Source organism: Sturnus vulgaris, chromosome 1, assembly GCF_052056855.1.
Source record: "Sturnus vulgaris isolate bStuVul1 chromosome 1, bStuVul1.hap1, whole genome shotgun sequence".
NCBI lineage: Eukaryota > Metazoa > Chordata > Aves > Passeriformes > Sturnidae > Sturnus > Sturnus vulgaris.
The window spans coordinates 60,371,764-60,399,653 of record NC_142243.1 but is presented as its reverse complement, the minus strand read 5'-3'; the positions used below and the strand labels follow the sequence as shown (position 1 = coordinate 60,399,653).

General features: G+C 39.3%; 1 protein-coding gene across 2 annotated transcripts in view; it reads right to left on the bottom strand.

The window, feature by feature from the left end:
- Positions 1–27,890, bottom strand: part of AMPH (amphiphysin) — a 126,150-nt gene that overhangs the window by 7,708 nt on the left and 90,552 nt on the right. Inside the window, exons 10-19 of one of the 2 annotated variants that reach the window (XM_088167845.1) lie at positions 27,276–27,414; positions 25,652–25,780; positions 20,756–20,863; positions 18,108–18,131; positions 16,828–16,851; positions 14,764–16,539; positions 14,169–14,201; positions 12,740–12,790; positions 10,566–10,685; positions 4,817–4,873 (exon numbers count right to left, since the gene is read on the bottom strand). In XM_088167845.1, the coding sequence (XP_088023971.1) occupies positions 4,817–4,873; positions 10,566–10,685; positions 12,740–12,790; positions 14,169–14,201; positions 14,764–16,539; positions 16,828–16,851; positions 18,108–18,131; positions 20,756–20,863; positions 25,652–25,780; positions 27,276–27,414 (2,461 nt within the window). The remainder of the gene's footprint in view (positions 1–4,816; positions 4,874–10,565; positions 10,686–12,739; positions 12,791–14,168; positions 14,202–14,763; positions 16,540–16,827; positions 16,852–18,107; positions 18,132–20,755; positions 20,864–25,651; positions 25,781–27,275; positions 27,415–27,890) is intronic. The other variant, XM_014892605.2, reaches the window with a different exon arrangement.

Here is a 27,890-nt window from a genome sequence, read left to right as displayed (position 1 = left end):
AGTTACGGATCCTTATGGAGAGAACATGGACCAGCCTCTGCTCTGTGACCTCGCTGTGTGATGCTGACCTACGGTGTTGAGGTCACTGGTGCTCCTCTTGATTTATGGAGAAGAGCAGTGCTGGAGACAAGCTTGTTCAGAGAAGCTGATTAACAGATGGGAGAGAGACATTTATGAAACCTCATCATGCAACATTTAGCACAGTCCTCAGGTGTTATGAGTGGAGTAACTGTTTGCAAAAACTGTTTTCTTTCCCTTGTCTTCCAGCTCTATTGTGGAAGAAATTTACCACTCGTTTCTGCAGAGGAGGAGCTTCAAACTATCCAGGGGTCCACAGGATGCTGCCAATGGAATCTGTTCCTGGCAAGAGGCTTCAAGCCTTCTCTAGCTAGTCACCTACCTCACCACAAACCTTGCCTGGTTTCAAAAACCTTGTCCGATTAATTACACATTCTTCTCTAACAGAGCGACTTATGAATCAGGCCATGTCAGGAGAAGTAAATATATTCTACATCTGGATAAACATCAGAAAAAATTTAACCACAAAGATCTATAATTATGTCAGTATAAAAAGATACATAAGAGCCTATTCAGTCTGGCTGTGACGGAATAATTTCTGATCAGACCGTGTTGAGAAGTTAATGCATGATTTATTCCAGCTCTTGAAAGGTGCATAGAAAAGTACCTGCCTGCTACTAGATCAATGTTTGATCCTTCAGCCAGCAGAAACTGTTACTTGTTGGTGTGCTTAACTCAAAAGGTTATTGTATTCCCTATCTATCTGCTCCCCAAATTGTTACTGACTCTTTAAGACCCTGCAGCTGGAAAAACTGGAAAACTGGGGTAGGAATGCTATGGTGGGCATTCACAAAGCCTGCTCTAGCAGGCAGTTTATCCCATTTTGCTGCGTGGTTTTTGCTTTGCTGGCTGCTCGGTCTTTGCTTAAGCAGAGGCTTCTCCCTTTTTGAGTTCTCTTTTCGTATTTTTGTCTTCTTCTTCCTTGTCCCGGGGAGACTGAAGTGGGAGGCTTTGAGCTGCCTTGGGATGAATTCTGTAGGTGCCCATCTGCAGTCGAGGCGTCGTGCTGAGCGTAGCGGAGCAGCCCTGGCCACGATGGCCCCTGCCCAGCTGCTCTGCCTGGCCCTGCCTGCCCTGCTGTGCCCTGCAGCGTGGAGGCCACCGACCCCAGAGGGGCTGTCGGGGCTTGGGCTGCCACTGGAACTGCTCCATGAGCTCCTCCCTTCCTGGAAGGGATTGGATGCCATCCTGTCCCTTTGTCTTTCCCACAAAGTCACCCCTGTTGGGCGCTATCTCAGGAAAGGGAGTTTGCTGGCTGTTTGGATCTCTTCTTTGTTCTCATGTGTTCATTAGATTTAGCTATTTTGTATCTAGCAGTTATTTATTGTTAGCTTTTGCCTGTTGCTGTTTCATTTAGTAAACTGTTATTTTATATTTATTTTTATAAATGTTAGTAAACTGTTGTTTTTTCACCTATATCTACTCGTATTCATTCCTTAGTGGTGGAAAGGGATTGGTTGAACCTATGAAGGGAGGCAACTCATTCCAGAGTGTTCTCCTTTTAAACTGTGTTAAACCAAGACACTTGTAATTTATGCATCCCCTAACACTTGCATTGCTATATACTGCTTATGATAGCATATTGGGTATATACTTACAGTGGGTTCATCTTAAGGTTTGGACTGTTGAAGGTAAATGACAAAACTCATTGTTTTAATCTAATTAACTTCAAGACGGAATTTTTACCTTACAGTTGGCTCAAAGATAAAGAAAAAACACTGAAGGAAAACTCTTTTCCAGGTACCAATATCAAGCCACAGTTAGTAGAAATCTATCTCCATTGAACAGTCTGATGCTCTTTGTTTCTTCAGTTTGATCTTTTCCCCATGGATGAGGCTAACTCCACTACCTGAACTCAGCAACTGTTCAAGGGCACTCTTCAGGCATTGTTTTTTAGCAACATTAAATATTCACCACTACTCCTATTTGCTGCTATTAATTGAAGTGATAAAGAAATCCTCCTGGAATCCATGAAGACAGAAAATATTATATGGATTTATAGAAATCACTGGGGAACTTTAACTTAAATTGAAACTGCTGCTGAAGGATGCTCTACTGTAAGAGGAAATAACATCAACAGATAAGTTCAGATGTTGGCATTTTTTCCTATAAGGCATGCAAATCTGCCACTCATAGTATTACCAATTTTAGCAGTCTTGATCCAAGAAGATATACAAATAAATGATGAATGTTAAGCCTCCTGGAAGAGACTAGTAGAAAAGAGTGGGAATGGAGTGCACATCAGATTGATTTTACACCATTAATTTCTAAGAACATGCTGCAGAAATTGGTCTTGCTGTCTATTCTGATTAAGATCAACAACTTCTACTTATTGGATTTATATAGACCATTTTATTTTAATAGGGAGGAGAATACTAATTTACATGAACCAGCTCATAAATGCCCCACAGTGTAAGGGTGACACTCTCACAGCATGCAGTCATGAGTCACTAAATGTACACCATAGCTTGCAATCACACTCATTTTTTCTTGTGTCTTAAGAGTAAAAAAATCAATAAAAGGTAGATGATTAAAAAAAGCTCTTATAAAAAGGCATGTGAAGAAGCACAGAATAAATCTCACTATCAGCCTCAAATATCTGACTAGTACAGAAGAGAAAAAAAAAAAGGCAGGAGGTTGAATTCATACCCAGCTATGTTGTGTATGTACCCTAACCCTAACCCCAACCCTAACCCCAAGCATGACATCCTTGCAGATACAGCTCCTTGTATTACCTTACTTCATACTGAAAACCAATCCTACAAATATCTTTTATATAGGTAATTAATGACATTAGGCAGTCTAATAGCATTCCAAATTAGCTGTCTCTAGCAGTATTATTGAAATTTGGACAGCTGTCCCATTACACCAAGCACACAGGGGAGAAAGAAAGGACCATCCAGTATATAGAGGGGTGTGATAGAACCACTCGGCTGTTTTAACTGCACAGATGTGAATTCTTCTCAGCCAGGATGCAGCTGATCCACACAGCTGCACTCTCATTAACATTGCTGCCAGCTCAACACAATGCCACAGATTCAGCAGTAGTGATCATGAGCCCAGGAAGGGGAGCAGAGGTACCAAGCCTGCTGCTGGGGTCTGCCAGAGGAGCTCCCTCAGATACACTTGTCTTCCAGAGCTGAAGTTCTTGTGCCATGGCTGATTTAGAACAGGAATGGGTAATTTTTATGACAGTTGGTTATAACCACAGCTAAGCTAGCTAATGCCAAGAGAGACCAATCATCAAGTTTTAGGGAATGCATCAGATGCAAAGTCTTGGAAAACTCTCAAGAATTTGTTATGCAACTTACAGAGCATCAAAGGGACTACGCTCCATTAACAGTCAACTATTGTTTTAGTAAGTAACTTAATCTCTTATGGCAGCTCTTCTGCATAGCAATACTGTTTTAAACAGCTGTTTTAAATAGAACACGGGCAAATTCAGTCTCAGACAAGATAGTGAACAAGTAGTATTAGAATAAAGGTGGAAGATTTCAAAGACTTAGCCTTGGTGCTAGCACAACCATGAGGCATTTCTTGCATATTTCTTCTTGAACCAGACTTGTTGGGAGTGACAAGGCAATGCTAGAGGAACAACACAACACTCTCTTGCACTGTGTCCACACCAAGCTGGGCTTGATCTACCACTCCCACTCTGCACTTTCTTCCTATGCAATTCCACTGGCTTCCATGTGGATGTGGCAGTGCTGGTGAGGAATATAGCACCAGTGAGTCCCAAATTCACTTCCAAGTGACACTGGTATGCCCTACAGCCACAGATATATCCTTGGCTCTAGCAGACCTAATGCTGTTTTACAGCATGGTAATGAACCTAAGCCTGGACAGCTGAACTTATTAGCATGTACTGAAACCAGTTCATTACCTTTTTGTATATATCATGGCACCAAAATGAGTCACAACAAAAAAGCAGATTGCTAGCACCTTGAGATACAAGTTCTGAGTGATTAATAACTAGGAGTTATTTCCCAGTCCCTACTTCTATCCCTGGGTTTAATATGCAGCCATTCCTCTTGTGCTGCCCTCCGTGCACGTTTGAACACATTGTAGTTTCACTTTAATACACAAGGATTATACGAAGTATACAAAATAAGTATTTATCATTCCTGAAGAAATATAAGCAATATGCAACCACTCAAGTCCACATATGCACAGCCTAAAGTGTGTCACTGAGTTTTCCATTTGCTTTGTAATTTGATTTTAACTGTATCTAATGATGTCAGACTGTGCTCTAGCAAACCAACTCCTAACAAGATTATTTCCAAGTATCTGTTTTAGCTCAGGGCATATTGTGCTGGGAAAAGGAAATGATTAATCATAGGTTTTTCTTATTAAAAATTTTTCAGAAAGGCTAGGCAAACAAATATACAGAAGTTGTAAAAGCTACTGGGAATCTATGCAGTGCATTTCCAAATGTCAATAGAAACAGCATTACACCTCCTTTAGCCATGGAGCTGCTTTGTTTGCTGGCCCAAAATATTTGTCACTCTATACTACTGAAATAGGCAGTTTCTAAGATAAATCCTGCATTGAATGAGAGGTGATCTATTAGAATATATGCCATGGGTGCAGATATATCTGCGAGTGTTAGACTTAGATTCCACAGCTAGGTCACAGTTGCATTGTAATGGCCTGCCTATTGGTGACATGCAAATGACAAAGTTTTTGCAATGGTTGAAAATATTGAAGTACAACCATACTCATGTCTATTCATATGTACCTCGCTTTCCTTTTCAGCAACTCCAGTTGTCTCCTTATCTCCTGCCTCGACACTCTCCTGTGTAAAAAGGAAATATGGTCATCACCTTACTCATGCTGTGGCAATGGCTAAAGAGAAATTGGTATTAATCAAGCTAATGGAAGCATGCCATGTATGGGATGCAATGAAATGAATGGTTAAATGAGCTTCTGTAAACTATCAAGCAGAAAGATACTGCCACATATAATCTGAAATAGAAGTATTTATATGCTAAAACAAACCCTTTACATATGTCATCATCATCACACTGGAACTGTTAAGGACAATTTTACTTACTTTTACTACCAGTATTCTCATAATAACACCAGCTTTGAAGAATTTTTTAGTAAGTAACCTTGCAGTTTCCACCAAGCTCAAATTTCTCCCACCTGTGACTCAAACTGTTTCCATTATCACCTGCTGCTGCTCCTGTAATTCACCAGGGCCTCAGTGTAAACTTCATAAAATACTTCTTCCACTCATGTTGGACTGCAGCTCACTTAAAGGGGCTGTTCAAAAGATGTCGGTCACAAAGTTCGTGGGTTTTTTTGTTTTGTTTTATTTTTTTTTCAGAATCACCTTTAGCTCCATATCCAGTGGTACATGCAGCAGGTCCCTGACATTAAAAAAATCAGACATCAGTGGTTTTCCAAATCTGACACCCATTTAGCTGTTCAAAGGATAGAATGCATTGACCAGTAACAAGCTCCTCCCAAATAGTCCTTGTTACTTGTTACCAGCACCAGGTCTTTCTCTACAAAAGGTCAACAGTCAATATCATTAAAGTTCAGGTTTGGTTTGGAATAGTTGGAAGTGCGTTTTTAGCGGTTCAGGTTTGACTCTTTGCAGACATGGCTATTTCTAAAGGCACTCCACTAAGCAAAACCAAGTCAAGACCCCGTTGTGGAAATCAATTTTGCTAATAAATTTTGACACATCTAAGTCAGATTTTTCTACAGAGCTGTAAGGGTGAAGAGAAGTTATGCAAGCATACTAGGGGGCAAGGTATATTAGAGTGTCTGCTCTGGCAGCCAGAAGCCAGGAAACCACACATACTCAGGTTCCAGCTACCTGCCTTCACACACACAACTGCCACGCCAAAATTCCTTAAAGTTTCAGCTGAAATTGTTGCATGTTTGTTTTTAAATAAAAGAATGCTGAGTTTCATGCAAATTTCATATCAGTCTCTTTTCTTTTTTTTCTTCACCCTAAGCTAGTATTGCTTGCAGTCAGTCATAAACCCCAAAAATGCCCAATGCCAGGACAAGGCAGCTGCTGACAGTAGTGTTGCCACAAAAACCTCTTACAGCCTTATCCCTTTTAAAATTGCAGTGTTATATAACTTTGTAAATTTTTTTTTTTTAAGTTGCCAGGCCTCTGCTATGTGGTCTTCAATTTTACAGTAAGTTTGAGGAGGCTGTAGAGGGTCTTAAATAGAAAAATCCCAAATATCAACAGCAAAATAGAAATATTTCACACTCTAGTAATGTATGCATGCACAGAGCCACTCAGAGAAATATATTTTTAATTCTTTTTTGTAGAGCAGAGATATACTGTTGCCCATAAAAGCTTTATGTCCAACTGCAAGTCAGTACACAGATGACTTCCCTACTTGTACTATTTAAAAGTGCTGAATTTCTGCCAGCAGCTGTATTTATAATTTGCCTTCAGAAATTAGTATAATCTTGCACTTCAAAGTCAGGAACGTGTCAGCCTTTTCCACTTCCTTAATAATTCCCTGGAAATACTCTCTGGTAAGAATCCCATCAGCCCAGTTTTGGGTATCTTTGCAGAATGATTTAATAAATACATACGCATATTTTAAAATAAGAACTGGTTTCTTGTTAACTAAAACCACAATTTTGGTTGGAAAGGTGAAAGTAAGGAAAGCTTCTCTTTTTTCTCAAAGCTTGAGCTTTCCTGAAGCTAATTTGACTATTGTGTACTAATCAATTTAGTAGCATTTTGCCTTTTGGATTACCTGGGAGTTGGGATTTTGTGGATAATGGAGTTCGAGAAGAGAGGCATGATAAACTATCATTTTTAGAGCATGAAGCCCTAGTAAAAAGGATGACTGGAATAACATTAGCAAACTAACACCCTGGCTCCAGAAAGAAAAATCTGCCTCTGGAGACTTCAACAGAAAGACACAATTCTACATCAGTTCTCCCCTGTAAAAGAGAGCCATATATTTTAAATGGCCTGATGCTCCCCTTTTTCACCTGCACTTAGCTTCACACTCAGAACCTGGACACAAGTGACTGCTCTTCTATATCTAATCATTGTACTGCTCCCCCAAACTACATGTTCCACCATCTTGGCACTGACAGCTTTAATGGGAGAACATCAGAGTTCAGGCAGGCATCAGACCCAAAGCACTGAGAAGCTCTGTCCAAACCAGTAAATGCAGTGGAAGTAGAAAAGCTGATCTCAAAGTGCTATGTCTCGCATGCAGGAAAAGAAGAAAGGAAAATAGCAACATTTCATAAGCATTCACTTTATTATGATGTCTGTATGTCATCTTTGCTTGAATGTGAAAAATTGATGTGGTAAGAGGGGAAGAAGCCAGTGGTCAATGTATTATATCCTTCAGACTATCCTTTGGATTTACAGCTGCCTTTGGGGATGCTATAAATACAAAAAACCAACTCTTTCTGTGTGGAGAATTCCATGCATAAACTAATTACCATGGTTAACTTTTCTTCTGTTGGCACACATGGTCATCCTGTCCTTTTAATTACCAGATACTTTATCCCCTCTCCAAAAAGGACCAACTGTTGAGAGCTACTAAAATAAAAACTTTATTTGTTCTATGGCACTGGAGATCTGAAGGACCAAGACAAAAATATGTAATGAAATCTTTGGCAGCGATTCTGACAAGCTCTTCTAATGACATTTTGGCAATCTTGGTCAGGCAGACTATGAAACAGGAAGTAACTGAATCCAAAATACCCTGACAGGCAAGTAGTACCCTATGCCCTGGATCATTCTCTCCATAATTTAAATGAACATCCTACCAGAAAACGTACTGTAAAAGTCCTATAATGAGGAATCCATGCCATAAATTTTCTGGATTAATGGGATGTGACAGGAAACTTACAAAAAAAAAAAGTGAACTGAGGATTGGCTGTCACTCAAAACTGGAAGCAACTAAACTCAAAAAAGATTCCAAATTAAGCAGTATCTATTAATATTTTACAATTCTACTTTTAAAGGAAACTGTCACTCATAAAGCAAATGAATGTAGAACTGCTGCTGGGTAATGATATGTTTTCATCTTTTGCAAATCAGTGTACTTTTCCTTAGCTTTGAACATATTTGTCATTAATCCTAATCTTCAAAACTCTTCTTTTGCAAGTCTTGGAAAACCCTCCCTGAAATAAAAACCTTTCAGAACCAAATGCAGTCACTCCATTTCAGGCATTTTTTAAATCAACACTTGTTTGGTTTTTTTTTTCCCAAATTAGTAAGGACAACATACTTTTGAATTAGCAACAAAACACCAAGAACAAACCTAATTAAAACTGTTTAACTTCTATTTAATGCCTGTACTCTTCCTCTTGGATTGCTCTTAAATTGTCTGTCTCTTGCATTGTTTCTCTCTGCCTCTCTCCCAATAGCTCTGCACTGCTGTGACTCAGCCAGAGCAGCTGACAACAGACCATGGACCCAGAATCGTCAGCAGCAAAATGAATCAATTGAAAAGGTCATGCCAGGCAGCAAGCAAACACATGGTACTGCAGAGACTGTTTAATTAGTGCTTAAGATGTACAACAGGGTTCAGAGCATTGCTTTGTTTTAGTGCAGGACAAAAATGTTTCCTTTTGGAAAAATGGGGAACTTCTTTCACATTTTTTTTTTCAGAAGAAACTCACCTTTCTGGCTTAATTAATATCCGTTCTTCCACATTATTCCCTGCCATGTGCTCATGGGAAGAGAAGAGCTCCAGATCAATGACCGATTTCCCATTCCTTCTCTCTCCACCTTCCCTCCCACATTCTTTATTCCAAACCATCACATTTACATAAGCCATTTTTCTCAACATTTTGACAAAACAATGTGCCTCAGATGGGTAATTTCATTTTTTGCCTTCCTATAGAGTTGACAATATGAACTGAAAATATACAGAAGGGGAGATCATGGTCTACACAGACCATGAAGTTTTCTTCTTCGGGTTATGTTAGTAGTGGGGGATGATCCTGAAATAATTTCCTCATGTGAGTACCATGGAACCAAGCAAAAGTGAATTAAAATATGAAACAAATACTCAAAGTTCATGGAAGTGTAATCAGAACTAAGCCTGAACATGGTCTAGGGAACACACTATGAACACACACAGGTGTGCTGCTAGGTGTCTCCAGAGAACAGGTAAAGTTGGACAGAGATGGGTATTATCTGCCCTTTCCCCCAAAGTCCTGCAGAACAGCCCATCTAGCATTGCCCACCTTTCCTCACACAATAAATTATTCTTCCTCTGTTAGGAAGAGCTCAGTAACTTGATATGTGACAATTAGACATCTATCCATGCTGTTTGCTGCCACATTTATAGGTGCCATCTACAGATATTTCCACTTTCTTCAGTTCATTTGCATCTACATTACCTCAATATTGATATCCATACAGCAGTGTATCAAGTGCTTACTGAAAACCACCTAATGTTTTGGTCATTTGGGAATCATCATCCCTGCTTAGCAGTGGAAGACACACAGGGTGTCCCCCAAGTCCAAGTGAGCTCAGCAAGCTTCTAAGCTTCTTCTCTTCTAAGAACACAGAACACTTATCACACCAAACTATGCTCAGGAGACAAAGAGCACAGTTGTATATCTTCCACCAGCTTCCCTGGCAGAGAAACTGACCCACGAAACAACCCCTTTTTTCCATCCAGTTTTTCAGTAGTAATCTTCATATGCTACCAGCAAGTCATTAGAGCCTTTGAACATATTATTGTCTTGAGGAAAGCATGAAAGATGTCAGACTATAAAAACAGGTGCCTTTTTCCTCTAGGGTTTCTTAGCCTGTGGGTATCATCCATCACCATGACCTTCTGACAACAGTGTGTAGGAGAGGAACTTTAATTGGATTAAAAAAAATATGCACTGTGGTACCTGTATAAAAAGGGATGCTAATCAGCAGGAAAACCCCATGCCTACTGTCTCAGACCACCTCTTATTTTGCAGTGATATTGAATGCCCTGCTTTGTTCTTCATGCAGAGCTTTAATTTCTTCTTAATTTCCTGAACGCTGGCATGAAAAAAGTCTACCAACTGGTGTTTAGTGTCCTCTCTTTGGCTCACAACTGGCTTCTAAAACTGTGAGCCTTGTAGACCTACTACAATAACTTCTTTCTGGAATTTTCATGCTCCAGTAAGGATCATAAAAGATGTACATTGCCTTAGTGCTTGAAATGAAATGAGAAAATTGCTAATAATATCATTTAAAAATGGCATCAATTCTTTCCTCTTCTGAAGTCCATCTGGGGATCAAACAACTTGTGAAACCACAACCACTCAGCCAAACTTCAGTCTTAGATGCCAAACCTAAGAGGAATGACATTTTAGGGCTGGAAGGAGGACATGCTAGAGAGGCATGCTGTGATACAGCCGGGCACTGGAGAAACTAGCCATGGAGGATGACAGTGGAAAGGATGGCTGAAATGCAGCAAGCACATTCACCATAACAAAAGGTGGCTCTGATGAGGCCTGGGAGGTGGCATGGAGGACAGATCACTCACCACAGCCTGCTCTGCTGGCTCAGCAGGGACAGCCTCCTTTTCCACAACAGCAGCAGTAGCAGCAGCAGCAGCAGTTTCCTCAACCTTAGGTTCCCCAGGTGGAGTTTCTTCAGCCTCGGCCTTTGTTATTGATTTTTAAGTAGATAGTGGAAAAATTGTTGAGGAGCATATGATGTTAGGGAAGAAGAGGGAGAAAGGGAATTGTGCCTGGCAGTGTTGCTTCAGGCTCAGTCTTCCCAGGCTTTGTCCCCAATAAAAGACAGCATGTAAAGGGCATTTTCATCATCAATGTTCTCTATGTAAAATGAGCCAGTCCTACAAGCCTCCCTCACAAGGAGAGGAAGCATAGCTTCCTGACTCACAGTGAGAGGTAATGGAAGTGGGGTAAAAGCACTCAGTTTGCTCAAAAATGCTCCAGAAACTGCTGGCAAGGCCAAGAATTGAAACTGAAACTGGCGCCCATGTGTAGCAACCCTGGTTTTCAAACACGAGTTTTAAAAATTACCTCCTCCTCCTCCCTGGTTCTGTCTGTTCTCAGACAATACACTGCCTCCTCCACTGACGGTAAGAAGCAATGAACAGAGAGTGAGACTCAACAGTTTTTATATGCACAAACAATGACTGACTGAATTCTAGCAATCATCCCTGGTTTCTTAATCACCTACAAGGCACCCATTTATCAACCTATTATTGGGATTTCCACTCTTTTAAATTCTGGCCTCAGCTTGTTTTCCAACAAGACGGTCTATGAAATGTCATCAGCCCTGCAACATGCTCAGTCTTGTGGCAAAATAGCTCACAGCAGAAGTGTGATCTCCAATAGATACATTACTCTGCAAATACATGCACATAACAAGGGAAAAGCTCCGGGCTGTGCTCAGCATATTGCATTTATAAAGATGGCTGACTCAACCAGATAGAATAACCTCAATAGATTAATTTGCCATGAACAAATCGCTCGGCATAATATGAAGCTCAAGAGCAATTGCTTTGCAGTTGATAACAGGTTGCTGGCTAGAATGGGATATCTCCTGTGATGCAGAGCTTCTATGAAATTCTTTAAGATGCTAAGACCTTCTCCTCCTGATATTTTTCAGGAAATCCCCTGCATATCCTCTCAATTCTTTGCATATATTCCTTCAGTAGGCTGATTTTTAATGAGTTACAGAGAAATCTGCTTATGTAAGACCTTCAGGATTTGGCACAGGATTAAGGAGCATTCACTCATTGTATATTATACCATACTGTGCAAAAATTTCTCTGTGCAGTGTATTAATGACAGCTCTAGAGAATTTCATAAGAATAAACAGGAGTGAAATGAGAAACACAAAGTAGATTTGTCCCAGGTAAGATGAGTAATGAGTTTCCTGATGTTTAATGCTGGAAGATTCTTTCAGACTTAAAATCACAAGTAACATAAAGCAGACTGCACTGATGTGTTTCAAGTCACTTGTTGAAAAGCACACTTCAGAGAAGTTTCAGACCACATTGTAGCTACAAGTAAAAATACTCTCACAGTATTCAGTAACCATCAAGAGCACAAACACCACATTAAAGAACATTAAACATCACCCTGCTGCTATTAAGTAACTATAGCACTCACTCAGCAATGCTGTTACTCTCATCCTTGCTCCAGACTAAGCAAAGACTGTAAGAGGAGCTAAGAAACTGCCCAGGTATGATCACTTCCAGGAAGATTGTGCCCTCCTTAGAAGTAGCCTGTGCCTACTATTATTATGGTGGTGAGTAGATAAAATCACAGCAGTTTTGGAGATATGTAAGAGCCATCATGTACTATCAGGTCCTTGCAGTACACTGGACCATAGTACTCATTCTAGTAATTTCTTACAGAAAATAAATGAACTACTTGACTACACCTTTATAAAATAAAATAAATTTTATATATTTATAAAATACCTTACAATATTCTGGTTTTCTTTTCTTTTTCTTTTCTTTTGCTCTGTGCTATCCTTGTGAAAGATTGTTTCAGTGAGTATGGATTTACAACTACAATGATATCACCCAGCAGCTCTTCCAAATGGAAGAATTGCATAAGGTGGTGTGATTTAAAGCACAGAAAACAACAACAAAAAAGTGAAAATATCTTTGCACAAAGGAAAAATTGTACCCTTTGTGATAAGACATTTTAAAAGGAACCAAAAGCCACCACTTACCAAAGGTTCTTCCACATTCTCATTTGATTGCACTGTAAATGCAGAGATATCCTAGACAGAGAAATGAAAAACAACAATGTAAAAATACTTGAGACAGGATATTTGCAGATGTCTATCAAGGACCTGATTTTTTCATGGTTTATTCAGGTAAAGTCACTAAATACATTTATATAGAATAAAATGGCAAATACAACTTAACTAAAAATTATTTTTATAATTATTTAGATTATCTGAGCACTATTAATATTAAAATCATTATTTTTTTCAATTTTAAATTCAATGTTTCTAACCAAGATTTTTCACCTCACTAAAGGTAGTGAATACACACACTTCATTAAATATATGTGATTCACAAGGACTTTGTTCAAGGTGCAGTGCAATTCTAAGTTGTGGAACTCTGAATCCTTTTTGCAGATTACACATGGCTGTGCCTGGAGAGTACACTCTAAGCTACTTTCTTCTTGATCATGGGCTTATTTGAATAATAACGACAGTAATTACAAACACAAAATTTTACCTGCACTAAGAAAGTAGAAAAATGGAGGTGTTTCCCAACATCTCACTCATTCAGAACCAATTAATTTGCAAAATATTGCTGGGCCAAATTATTTTCCTACCACAGAAGAGACAGAAAATACATATTTTTTCCAGATTCACATTTTGCCTTAATTATTAGAGCCTTGTGCTTTGTCCCTTCCATCTGGATCCTTTACTACACTAAACGTCCTGGAGCAGAATGGTTAATCACTGGAAGACTCATTTCCATCCTTGTATAAGCTAAACTATTTTTGGTACTTTTAAAATTTAGTGCTGTGGTTGAGCCAGTCTCTAAGAGAATGCTGGAAAATAATGAGGCCCCAGGTTATCCACCTGAAATTTGGGATCTTGACACAGCTCTGGAATCTGAAAGCATAAACATGCTGTCTTGATGTGCTGTGATGCATACCACAGACTCACCATCAGCACCACAGCAGATAAATAATTAAGGTTAAACTTTGAGAGTAAAATATATCTTAACTGAAAATGAAGATGAAGAAAAAGATAAAACTCGTATTAAAACACAGAGTTGCTGAAAATAGGTGAAACTGAAAATGTGCTTTACAGGATTTTGGGATTGTGAGAAAAGTAATCCACCAAAAGGAACACAATAAAACAGCTAGACCAGCCATTTTAGGATGAAATAGCTGTCCCACTAAGGTAGTCAGATTTTTTGCTATCAGACTCAGTCAGGCCAAGAGTCCTAAGGGTATTAGAATCTTTCTAGCAACACCTAAGAATTTCTGACAACAGACAAGGTCTGGATTTGAGACAGTATGATGCTGCTATGCAGCTTGTCTGTAGAACAGATTTCCTGAGTTTGTACAGCTGGTTCTAATGCCTTCCTAATAGCACAGAAAAAAAATGATCTCAAAACCTGTTTATTTCTTACCTGTGCAAATCCATTAAATGCTATGGTGGATGCCTAAGTAGAAGTGAAGATCAGAAGAAATTACCATTTGTTTACTAAATCCAAACATGAGTCAAAACATTTTTATTTGCAAAATAAAAATGTAGGCCAGACATAAAAATAAGGAAAAAAAGAAAAAAGAAAAGAGAGAGAAAAAAATCAAAAAATGAAGGGTAAGGCAGCAAGAAATGTTACTACAGTGCTATTTGATAACAGACATCACAGGCTCAAAGAAAATGACAAAAAGAAGAGTACCATAAATATAAAAAAAAAAAAAATTAAAAAAAGACCAGGTGCATTTAAAGATCTACAGATAAAACACAAAAGCTGCCAGACACAATGTGTCTTCACGGTTCAAGGCTTCATTCACCATTTTGGAACACATTTTTGTCAGCCTGCTTGGAGGGCTGAAGGGCACCACATCATGAAGAGTTGCATGGCAATTTTTTAAAAAAAGAACAGCATGGACTTAGGAAGGGCAGTAGGAAACACACAAATGGAATGTTTTTAAACAACAAGCTTATGCATGGCCTAAGGAACTCTTTGTCTAGACTAGGCTACACACTGGGGTAGGTACCTCTTCTTTATCAGCCTCAATTTCCTGGTACAACAATCCATATCTCCGGTTAGCAATTTCATCTTCAGATAAATCTGAGTTGTTGGTCTCATTGTCTTTAGGACTAGTTGAACTCTCGGTGCTAGCATTTCTGGAATTTCCCATTTGAAACAGAGACAAGGGTCTAGCTATCTCCTTGCTCGGTCCAGCATTGCTAATGCCTGCTTGCTCCCCAGGCAAACCTTGTTTTACTGGTGTCTCCTGAATTACATGGCTTGTGCTTGCACCTACTTCCCCCCAGCTGTTATCAGCAGCTCCTAGGTCTTCTGTAGACCATTTATTACTAATGCCTAACCAAACATTTTCCATGTTACCTTCGTCTGAGTTTTGCTGCTTGGGGAAAAAGGGCCAATTATCCAGTCCATTGGCTTGGCTATCTGACACACTAGAAAAACCCCAGGAATCACTAGTAACTGTTGGATCCCAGTTTGCCAGCCAGGGCTCCGTTTCCAAGGCTTCAGGAACACCAGTGCAAGTCACTTCAGTGACTGCTGTTGTTGTCCTATCTGTCACTTGCTCATCTGCATTATCTAGGCAAAGATTATCACAGCTTGTGCTAGCAGCAACAGCTGCCTCGGGCAGCAATGCCCACTGTTCTTCAGCACCAGCTTGACCTTTAGTACCAGTACTACCATTTGGGAGGTGGCTGATGCTATTATCTTCAGTTCCTTTACCAGACTCTTCTGCACTGAATAATTCAGCATCACACAGATTGCTCCCAGGATCCGAAGGGTACTTTCCTGTGTGGTCAGTTATCTCTAGGTCAACATGTGCCTTCATGCTTACACACTCCATGGATATACTCTGTCCAGTACCACTGTCAATTTGGTCTAAGGCCTCCTCAAATGTATTTTCATGGTTCTCATCCCAGATACCAAGGACTTTCTCAGGTTCAGCACCAGCGCTTTCTATAGTCTTACAATTGTACATCACTGTTTTGTCCCCACTTTGTAGCCCTGTGCTCAATGGTGGTATTTCTCTATCTGTCTCCTCAATGACACTGACCTGTTTGAATTCTTCTGTAGAGTTTTCTAGGTGAGCACCACTAGCTCTCCCAGTATCCCCATAATTATCTTCAGAGTCATGTAAATTTTCTACCTCTGTGCTGTCTAAAATGTCAAGATCTGATTTTGCTAAACCCTTATGAAATTCTGCCTCACTGTTTACTTTGGTTTCACAGCCTTGCTCTTCCAGTTCCTCGGTACCTTCTACCTTCTTGTAGTTAGCTCCAGTGTCTACCTTTTCACTTGGCTTGACACCTGCCCACTCGTCCTCCTCACGCTCTTCCTCTGCCTTTTGCACATCACATGGGAGGGGTTCATCCAACAAGCTATCAGTTCCCAGGATGGGTGTCTCAAAACTGGTTACGTTCTCTAAAGGCTGATTGGTCACATCTTCCCACACGACATTTTTGGCATCCAACTGGTCCTCCAGTGAAGTCCTCTGGTTTTCGCTTACAGAAGCTGACCCTGGTGCAGCATCCTCCTGCTCACCTACTGCAGGCCAAACACTAGCAGGCAGAGTACCCGTGGATTCGCTTGAGGTTTGCTCTGCCCTGGGGAAAAGCAAAGAACTGCCTGCAGTAATCTCCTGGCTGATACTGGGTGTGCTAACATCTAGGCCCCAGTTGAGTGAACCTAGATCAGTTTGAGATCTGTTAGTATCTTCTGATGACCCACTGTTTGGGGTTTCCTCCATGATCAGGTTACACAGGGAAAGACTTTTTGAAGAATCAGGCTTTAAGCAGACAGAAAAGCAAAGAAAAAACACAAGATGAAAAAGATAAAGGCGGACTTGATGAGAAAACACAAAATTTAAATTTTACAAGAGCAATTTTAATCTAAAGAATGAAGTGACTACATTAAGCAATTTTAGGAAAAGCTATGTGATTTGCAATATGTGAAGGCAATAAATTGTAATGCAAAAGAGCAGCAGTGATACACAAAACCAGAAAACTATGTATTACACCACAGTGATTAAAGAAGTCTCTAGAGTGGTTACGATTTTGGGGAGAGGTTTGCTTACCGGCTGCACCAATTCGCTGCTTGTCTGTATAGAACGAAGTCATACACATAAAACACAGAAAAGAAGAACATGATGTACTTTGATACACCAGCAGTTCATTAATTAGCAGCTCTCTAACCAGCTGAAGTTACCAAATCATGGTGGGGAAGAAGCAGCGAGTCCTTTCCTGCCACTCCACCCAAGACTAATTCCAGGCCTGTGAATTTTAAACCTCTGAATTACATTATAAAAGAAGTTCTTCATGTATATTGAGTATTGATTACATCTTGCTTTTCCCTGTGAGTCAATGACATTTTTATTTCAAACGTTTAGCTATGAGGTACACTGGCATTTTTAAAAAAATTGAGCAAAGATGAAAATAATTATAATATATACATAACATTATAAAGCTATAAATAAAACTGTGCAAAAAGAAGGCATTGATAAAGCTATTTAATCGAAATTTAGAGCAATACATTCTCAACATTTCTGGGTAATTTCATGTGGTCTAGATATTTGCAGCCTTGAAATTTTGGCTAGCCTACACACATGACTGTTTTTATCAAGTTTTATTTAACCTCACTCAATATAAGGAGATAAGCATTTATTATATATCACACGTGGAATGTGTTCACACAACTGTGCTGTAAATCTGAATACATGACAAGCATTCAGAGATTTCTGTTCTAGCTGAAGTTACAAAAGGTCAAACATGAACACACCAGACTCCAAGTCAAGTCAACCCAGCTAACTCCATTACATACAGTCAAAAGAAAACTCACAAAAATGGGTTGTTTTCTTCCTGCAAATCATTTTATCTGATTTGGCACCAGGAGGAAGAAGGAAGGATTCATGCAATTTCCTACAGTGGCAGTTTCTTTTGTGAGAAACTCCACCGTATTGCCCACAAAGACAAACTAAATCCTGTCTTTACTCCTAGTTTTGAGAAAACGGTTGTCCATTGGGTTAATGGACACCTTCAGGTATTTAAAGTAAGTGACTTGTATCCATTATTGCCTTCTAATAGCTGTAGTTCAGGCATATTAAAAGTAACACACTTAGATGTAGTGATTGTGACTCTTTTAGCCTAGATTTCTGACATCATTTAGGTTTTGTAGGCTAATCAACAGAGATTATTTTTTTTTGTTGTTAGTTTCAAAAGATACCCAGTGGCTTCATGTACTTGAAAGAGCTTTTCATGGTCTGTGAATTCTTTATCTCAGCTTTTGGTAAATGAATTGTAAATCTGCATTTAAGTTGTTACAAGATTAGAGGCACAGGAATACTACTATCAGGCTTACCGTCCATAGATCCCATGGCAATGTCTGGAAAAAGTAGTGGAAAAAAGAGCTTGTCAGAAAAATACCATTTCTGTACTGTATGTCAAACATGCTACATAATGATGTATATTAAATAAGAAGAGTGAACTTATTTAAATGCACACTTATAGTACATACATATTTTATATATTAGCACGTGTGTGTGTGTGTCTGTATCTGCATAATACTTTTGGTTGTAAAGGATGGGCAGTATGCAATGCATTGTGGTACTCCTCACTTCAAAGTAGTTGTTGCTCTCCAGAAAACTCACATTGCTGTGTGCAATGGTCAGATTCTGAACTGGTGACTGAGCGACTTTCAATAGGTATACAAGCCTCTGCAAGGTGTCAGCTTCAAAGAGTTAACAAAGCTGGGGTTTTCTAGCCAGTTAAAAATGACACAGCTATCCACTGAGAATAAGTGGGCTTCCTCACAGCACTGACACTAGAAAGGAAAATGGCATACTATTTGGGAAAGGAAATAAGAAAGTTGACCAGTATTTTCTTTTTCTTGTCCAGTCTGTTAATTAATGCTAGTGACCTCTCAACAGAAGAGCTAAACAGACAAATGAAAGAAAAGTAGCAGACTTCATGCCAAATATTTATAGCCCATCACATGAGACAGAATTCTGCTCATTCATATCAAAAGAGAAGAGAACCAGACAAGTTTTGAAAGGTCCCTTCTAATGCAGCCATAGAAAAAGAAAAGAAATTGAGGGATGACAGACCAGGGCTCACATACTGTGGTTGGATCACCCTGGCAGAGCAGTGGAGGGAGATAATTAATTAAATTAACAACAGACAAGTCATGCCAGGCCTTCCAGGGTATCATGCACAGTTGACTACTCCTGTCCTCACCACTTCAGCTGTTTGTTGAATGGAAAATATTCATGACTGAGGCAAAAACCATACACATATGGAAACACAATTTAAGGCTCTCTTATTAATATCCCTGCAAGCACAGGGCTCTGCAGTCACAGGTTTCCTTCACTCTACAGTGCCATAGTAAGGACCCTGTCAACTCCAGAGGGACCAAGACCCAGACTGTGGGGCTGTCTTCACTTCTAAAATCACGGTGTTCTGACTCATCCACATGCTCCTGCAGATGTTGACCATCCTTTCTCATATGCCTTTGCTCTGCAGAAAGGTGAAAGGAGTGCATAAAAGTGCTCAGTGAATTCTTCCTATGGCCCTAAATGAAAAGCTACAATGTACTTTTCTACACAAAATTATGTTGTGAATTTCATGGTATAGCTGAATATAAAATAACTGTTTTTCACTAAAGTAATAAACTTTTCTACAATCTGTATAATATGATGTCAGAACAAACGTGTTCTGTCGTAAAAGTTAAGTATCTTCTGTTTAATGATCCCACTGCTCTAATCAGCATTATTACAAAACAAGCTGAAAGAGTAGTTAGCAAAGCCACACTTAGTGTTTTCTGTCACTGCTGAATGCTGTGGAATGTCATTTGCCTTCCCTTTCCTCTGTTTAGAGGGAGAAAAAACATAACAAGTAAAATGCACAAAGCTTCTGCTAGAATGGAACACTTCTCGTAGCAAATCTCAATGAGGAAATTCAGCTAACATTCAGAGTGCTGATAGTGCATTATTTTTCTGACAGCACATATCCTGTGAGAGATCATTACAGATTTCATTACATAATTAGGGTTTCACACTGAACAAGAAATTAATTAACTGAGGAAGAGATCAGCAGAGAATCAGGACCACCTCAGCCTTAAAACTTCTTGTCTTCTCACTCCTTTCCCAGTGCTGCGTTTCTGAACAGCTGATTAGACTTCTCATATCTCACAGAACAAGCCAGATTAATGATAAGTCTTGCCAACAGAGTATTAACATTGCTTCTTTGTGTACAAGACAGGGATACAGACACGCTGGCCACAAGATGGTCCCTAATTTGCTACCTGCCCTCTGGGTAGTAAAGGTGAATTCTGGATTTTAAAATAGCATGTCCTGTAGGATAAACCAATGAGTATCAGCCACTTGATATATTATCATTTTCTCCTTTTTTTCCATATTGCTGCAAAAAACTCTCATTACAAATATTACTATTGAATGTGGACTTTCAATAACACAACATTCTACAAGAAACCACCCTATTCCATACTCCAATTTTCCTTGAGGTTAGGTCTAAAGTAGATTAATGGCAAAACCACTCAGATCATACCACTGTTTGGTACAGAAACTCCATCACAGTAAAGCAACTGCATGCTGACTCCATGAGACCTATGTCCCCTAAGACATCTTTCCAGACATGAAGAATCAAAGTCAGGTCAGAAAAGTTGTCAAAAAAACAAGCACTGGAGAATAATAATGTTTTACACTAAGAGTTATTCTAAAGATGGAAAATAACAGCATGATAAAGTCAAGGCCAAGGTACCAGCAACCATTCTCATCAGCAGACATCTCATGTTACCACCTAACAATTTCCTCTCCTTCCAGTTCATCATCGTGTACAGGGTTACTGAGGGGGAAGATAGAAAGCTGACTTGTGCTTCAAAGGAAGATAAAGTTTTTCAGACACTTCTTATTAATAAAGGAGGCAAATCTTTTCTACCAAACCCAGTATATTGCATTCATGTGCTTTGCCTATGTCAAGGCAAAGAGATACCTGAGACATGGGTGAATGACTAACTCCTGTTGATACAGCTTCTGGCTTGAAAGGGTCGAAGTCCAAATCCAGTAATGATTCTTCCTTCTTAGTTTCAGGTACTTCATTCTGTTAGAAGAGAAATATACTCTTAGAAAATTTCTCTTTTAAAAGCTGCCCTGGGCAGTAAAATACTTAAATAATCAATAAAAAAACCCAAACCACCCTGCAGATTTACTAGCTATGGGTGCACACCAGAAGGGAAGGAAGCTCTGAAGATTTTCCTGAGCTTTACTATAAGTTTTGCTTTTATGAGATTCATTCTAATGATGTCTTTGGTTTCTCTGTAGTACAGCTTTGCCTTTTCAGGATGAACAGTCACAGCCTTTCAAAGAAGTGTTGAGTGCACACCACTTGATGGTGAAGGCCCTTTTAAAGTGCTTTGAGACAGACATCAAAGTTAAAAACTACATAAACAGCACCCAATGTCCATACATTCTAATAAGTTAATCTCTCCCCAAATACAAACATTAGTAAAGAGCCAATACAGAAGGATCTAAATGCATTTGAATTAAGTTTTAATGCCAAACAGATAAACCAATTTACAATTAATGCTGTCTTTAGCTCTAAACTTTAGGAAGCATCTGATAGTAAGGCACTGGAACAGGTTGCCCAGAGAAGCCATGGATGTTCCATGCCTAAAAGTGCTCAAAGCCAGGTTGGATGGGGCTTTGAGCAACCTGGTCTAGTGAGAGCTGTCCCTGTCCATGGCAGGAGGGATGGAACTAGATGATTTTAATGTCTCTTTCAACCAAAACCATTTTATGATTCTATGACATGCTCTTATTAAACTGGATTACATGGTAGAGCCTTTTAGGTTTGCATTTAATAAATTAGCCAAGGTCTCTGAGGTCACTATAAAAATATATATACATGCACATGTTCAATGGGCTACAGGTCTTTAGTGCTGTAAAATAACCTGAAGAAACAATTAGTGTACTTCAACATAAAACACTAATTAGTGTAAAACTGTAGCTGAGATTTAATTACCATGAATTGTAAATATTTTAGGCAAGCATCTTGGTCTTGCTAACAAGGCTAATACTGCCTACTGCTAGTTGTTCAGTTAAATAGTGAGAGAAGCTTGTATGACAGGGCAAGTCTTCTGCAATATGGCAGTTATAAACCCAGCAAATCTAGGAGATAATAATAATGATGATGACAATGATAGTAAAACAAATAAGCAAAGACTTTCTGTCATTAAAAAATTTATGAGTATAAATGGTCCAAATTAGTGTTACTATTGGTAAACAGATGTTCAAAGTTAGGTAATTAAAGGCTTCCATCATCCCATAGAACACCTTAACTGTCTGTGTCACCAGCAAACATGGTTAAAGGAGTTCCTCAGCTCCCACGTTACGAATAAGAGAGTGACCTAGAACTCTTCAGTCTGTAAGAGGTGTGCTAGGAGTGATGTGAGAAGGGTCTATATCGGTGTGAGAGGCGCAGGGGTTTGGCTGCTCCCTGATTCTTCCAAAGCAGGAAGGCAGTTGGCAGCAAATTTGATAGGGGTAAATATAAAATAAAGAAGTGGTGTTGCTTCATGTGGCACAAGCTCCTTGGCTTCAGGTAGTATAAATGTGAAAAATATACAGACACTGAAAGACTGAATAAATTTGTGGCAAAGTAGTCTGTTGAGGCTTACTAAATAGGTAGAAATCATGCTGAGGAAGCCCCAGAGCAGCAAATGACTGGAGGCTGAAAGATTGTAGTAGAAGGGGGTGTCAGGAGTACCACCATTGCTTGCCTTGATTTATCTTCTTTCTTTGGCCTTCTGCATCACTGGTGATGACAGATAACTGGTCTGACACATTGAAGCCAGTGTTATAGTCTCACACTTAAAAAAGTCAAACCCACCATTCCCACCAGTAACCAACCTTAAGTTCATTTTCTCATGCCTTCCATCAAGTATTGAGATTTCATCACATATGCTCTTGAGGCACTAATACTCACATGGTCATACAACTTGATGAAACAACAGCATTTGCTGGCATATAATCAGAATTGGATGGAGACATAAAAGATAATTACCTTTCACTGAGGTTTGAGAACGAAGTTGCTACCTTTGAGGACATGAACAGGAATCTTACTTGGGCCATGAGTGAGGACAGGTAAGGTATTGGAAGTGACAGGGTACTGATCACTGATAGCAAGAGTTATCGTGTACTCATGACCCTCGCACCAAAATGAGGAGAATATTCATCTTAACTTTAGTGACAAAGGCCCAAATAAACACACGAAGTACCTAAGATACCACATTGCAGGAGATGCAGGAGAAAAGGAACTTCAGGAAATCCCTCAGTAAGGGACAAAGCTGTGACAGGAAGGTCTGCCAAATGTCCTGTATTTATTCCACCATAGCATGATGAAGCACAAATAAATTAAACATTCGAAGGAGGGGCAAGGCTGCACCTCTCAGAGGTATGTACAAGGAATGAAGAAGGCACAAGAAACCTTCAAGGTCGACCAGAACTGTTATCCTCTCTCTGTACACAGTCTGTACAAGCCTTAAAATAGCCTTAGCAGTTATGGACCATTCACTTTAGAGCTGTCAGGCACGCTCAGACACATTATGTATCTGCATGGGGCATATAAAGGCCTACAATGTCCAAGCTAGTAACGACACTAGGGAGAAATATAATGTGATGAAAAGGAGAAATAAAGCAAGGAACATGCATTACTGAATGATCCTTTCATCTGGTCACCCAGATATTCCATCTTCTCATCTCTTTCTTTTACTAGGCAGTAATTAAATCAATTTTTGACAACGAATAACCTGGATGTGTGAGACACTTGTTGAATCAGTGCACAAATATTCAACAGTATCAAGAAGAACTGTCTTTCAGCATCTTGCACTAATGCAGCAAATGCATCAGTACTGCTTGGTAAAGAAGGATGAACAATTGCAGGATATTTGTGTTTCAAGAAACAAAAGTGTTTGATCTGTTTGTAATTTCCTCCAAAACACTGTATTAAAGCAGCAAAGCTCTACTCATCAGTCTGCTGGTTTTCTGCCTCTGCATAAGCAGTGTCTGGGACAGCAGTGGTGGTCCCTTATGAAGTCCTGTATCATTGGCAGGCTCTGCAGGCTTAATAGCTTTCTCCATATTGCTCAACAAGGGCATAAACACCAAGTAGGAGCCATAAACACCAAGAGGTGTTTCCATATTTCCTGTGGATTTCATGCTATATAATTTCCTTACTGGTTCACCTACACAAGGATACAAAACCTATACATCACATTACTTGGATATGTCTGTACATACTCAGATATGTCAGATACAGTAAGGATACTTTAGTGATGGGGGTGGGTTTTGTGGAGGGAGAAGTGCAGATTAATTGTTGAGAAGGTGGCCAGGGAATAGCTTAGGATATTCCCTGGTCAATGACTGTGGGAGAGAGAAGGACATAAATCACTCCCTAAAGGGAGATCCAACTTCCTTGAGAGATGAGGAAAAGATTTCTGTTCTCAGAAGTATGTCCACTTTTATTATGACACTCCATTTCTCTCTCCAATCTCTCACAGAAAGGTTGTAAGGATTCTGGAAACATGACTTACACTAATTTAAAGCCTTGGTCCAGTGTCATCTCTTAATGGAAAAGCAAACCAGTTCCATTTCCACTTCCCTGGATGGCCTGACTTATGTATGTTAGTTGGATACAGTATTTAATGCAGGGGGGCATACGTAGCACAGGTTACACCAACTTTCACCAGTGGTTTCAAGGCTCATGCTCCTGGAGTAATTAATTACTACGAACTCAGGGTACAGTGATGCAACAGACCTGCCATCTCCCTTCAGACAGAGTGCCTACCAGCAGCTGCATTCTGGGAGCAGCCCTTAATTCATTAATTACATGGAGACTTGACTAAAAATAAATATTTTCCAAATAGATCTCCACACACAGCAATGCCTGTTTCTCCCTACCACAAGAAAACAAAGCATCGCATGTTCAAATTGTATAAAATACGTTTTTCATTGCTGTGTCTTTGTTCTCCCATGTTGTCAAATGAATTAGAACAAAACCAATGATTCAAATGAAAACAGAAATTCCTAAACATTCTGCACAAGCTTCAGATCTACATATTTCTCTCCAATCTATCAGATGCAGGCTCAGATTTCAGATTTGCAATTACCATGAAAGAAAGGGTCCATTATCGAAAAAACTGGCAATCACTATAACTATGTAAAAGCTGAATAGCTGAATACAAATTTTAAGTACTTATTTTGCACAGTTCTGGCTTTTCTGTTTATTGTATGTAACTTTTTAAAATGTCTTAATAAGATAAAATGAGTTTTGATCCCTTCTCTGCTGTGCAGATAATGTTTCTATAAGCAAAGCCAAGTGAATAAATCATCTAGCTGAAACAGTCTTTTACACCTGTAAAAACCAGCCAAGTTTCATTTTTAAAAAATCACTCAGCAGGAAGAAGGAATACTTTTAATGATTTTGATGAAGGAAACAGAAGTAATAAAGTATCTCTGTAAAGTTCCACTTGAGATGCTTAGCATTAAAAAAAAGGATCTTATATCAACTCTCAGCTAGTAATGTAATCTGGATGCATTTAAATTTCAAACATGACTGTATCACAGTACTTTCAGTCAGACCTCTCAGGAAATTGCTCTTTTTTTCAATATGGTAGCAGCATTAGCCCTTTTGAGTGATTGTGTGTAACCTTTTCAAAGGTAAAACACCTATGTGTAACTCTTTCAAGATAACAGAAAGTGGTAATTGTGCCTCTGCCTCGTACGTGTGCCCTCCTCCTCCTTCCCCACGAAGATCAGCCCCAGGAGCACTATCTTGGAGAACTTAGGGTGATTACATGGTTGTACCTCTACACAATTCACTGAAGCTTACCTGTGATGGGGTTGTCACATTTATTTCTGGGACAAAGTTGTCTTCAAATAAGTTGATGATGTTCTCCTGTTGCAACTCCTTCGTGGGTGTGAGTTTAGGCAGTGGTGGGACTGGCGGACCTTTCCTCAGCTAGGCAGACAGCAAAAATGTCACAGACTAGCTCAGGGATAAAAGAAAATCTTTAAGCTAGGCCTAAACAAATTCTCTTAGGTTTTACTTTGGCTGTTTCAGCCTAAATAAGCCGTGGGAATAAGCCATGTATTGAAAGGAACTTTTTAGCTGTTCATCATCAAATGCTTTGAAATAAACTTTATGTGAAAAGCAAAATAATCCTATGTTTCAACGTCATTAAAACTCAAGGTTTCAGATTTGATACAAAAGCAACTCTTGGTTGGTTTTTTTTTCTGCTGTGACAGGCACACAGTGCAAGACACTAGCACTTCTATGCATCCCATAGCTGGAAGGGTGATACTGCACAGAAACAATGCCTCTGCAGCTTTTTGGCTTCTTGAGTTCATTTGTGTTTAGTTTTGGAATTTTGTCCCTGTCCAGCTGTTGCTAGCCTTAGAGTGTACTTAATGCAAAGACCGTATAATCTCTGGGAACTACAGCACTTCAAAGTTGCTTAGTTTACTATATTCCTCCTGTTCTCCATAGATTCACATAACTATGACAAATTAATTGCTTGGAATAATACCAAACAGTACTGGATAACTTTTAAAGCTATCAAAAACCCAAGAAAATAAATCCACAAAAAATCATTGCGTGGTATAGTGACAAAACACCATTGGCACCAATGAGGATGAGTCCTACCAGGTGCAGTGAGTTGTCACATTTTGGGAGACCAGAGAAAATAACCATTCTCACTTGATACAAAATTGATTTTCTTCTGATATGCAGACAGTATAGAAACAGCAATCAGCACAGAAACTATCCCAATTCCAAAAACACCCATAACATCAACACAAGTCTTAGATATGCACATGAAGTATCAGATACAACTCATGCTACAGATAGAACTGATGAATGAAACCAGTTCTTATTTTATCAATACTAGGAAGAATAGAAATTACTCCAGCATAAGTTTCAAGCTTCCCAAGCAGTGTTTAAAACAACCAATAAAACCTTCATTATCAGTAATTAGCAAAGCAGTATTTCAGCTAGCTTTATTTTTCATTGTTCTAGAGACTGGCCAGAGCAGTGATACTCACTGGCTAATTTTTCCCAGGGTAAACATAAATTTGAAGATGAATGAAGACCAGAAATATATAATGTACAAAAATTCACAAAGAGGTTTTAGAAACAGGCTTTTCAAATGATCCCTGCTGGTATATGGGTCCTTAGAGACAATGCAAATTTTTAAGAAGTGTTTTGCTTTGTCACCGCAGGTCCCACCAATTCACCAGGCACCTAAAATTTTCTTCATCCCCTTAATACAAAAACCATTTTCTATTCATGTTGTGACACAGGGATGAACAACTGATGAACAGAATAGATTGCAAGGGAACCAGCGGCCTCCCTGCCATCGCTCAGTCACAGCCTAGATGCAAAATCCACCACGTACATCATCTCAGCTATCCTTCACTGCACAGCACGTGAGGTCCCTCTGCCGGTATCTCCTCACCTGTGTGGGTGACTTAGGTCGGGCTGGTGCTGGAGACGCTGGTGCCAGCATATGATTGGGACTAGCAGTAGGGCTAGGCAGGGGAGAGGCCTCCTCTGGTGGTGATGGTGTTTTTGCAAAGCGGAGTGGACCTGAATCACTAGACAGAAGCAAAGGACATATATATCTTGCTGACTTATTACCTTGAAAATCTGATGCAACTCTTGAACTGCATACCTGATGTAAAGTCAGTGACCACAAAAGAGAGTACACATTGGAGATGACTAAGCCATTATATAGTGACTGAGACTAAAATTGCAATTAAAAACAATTAAAATCCAGTGTCAAAGGAAGTTTTAATCTTGAATGATCTTGATTTTTGGAACATTTGTTTACCTGATCGTTGTAACTTGAAGAAAACAGAGTACCTGCATTTTCTCAGATTCTGTACTTGAAATACCGTTTCACTTTTAAATTTATAACTATTATAAAATGTGAAATGGCTTTACTGTCTTTGTTTCACACGCTTCTTGGAACAAAAGACTAAAGATAAAAAAAACACAGGAAGGCATAACAATGAATAATGTAAAAAATTTTAAAAGCTCAGCAACTTCAGAAAGGTTTCAACATTAAAAA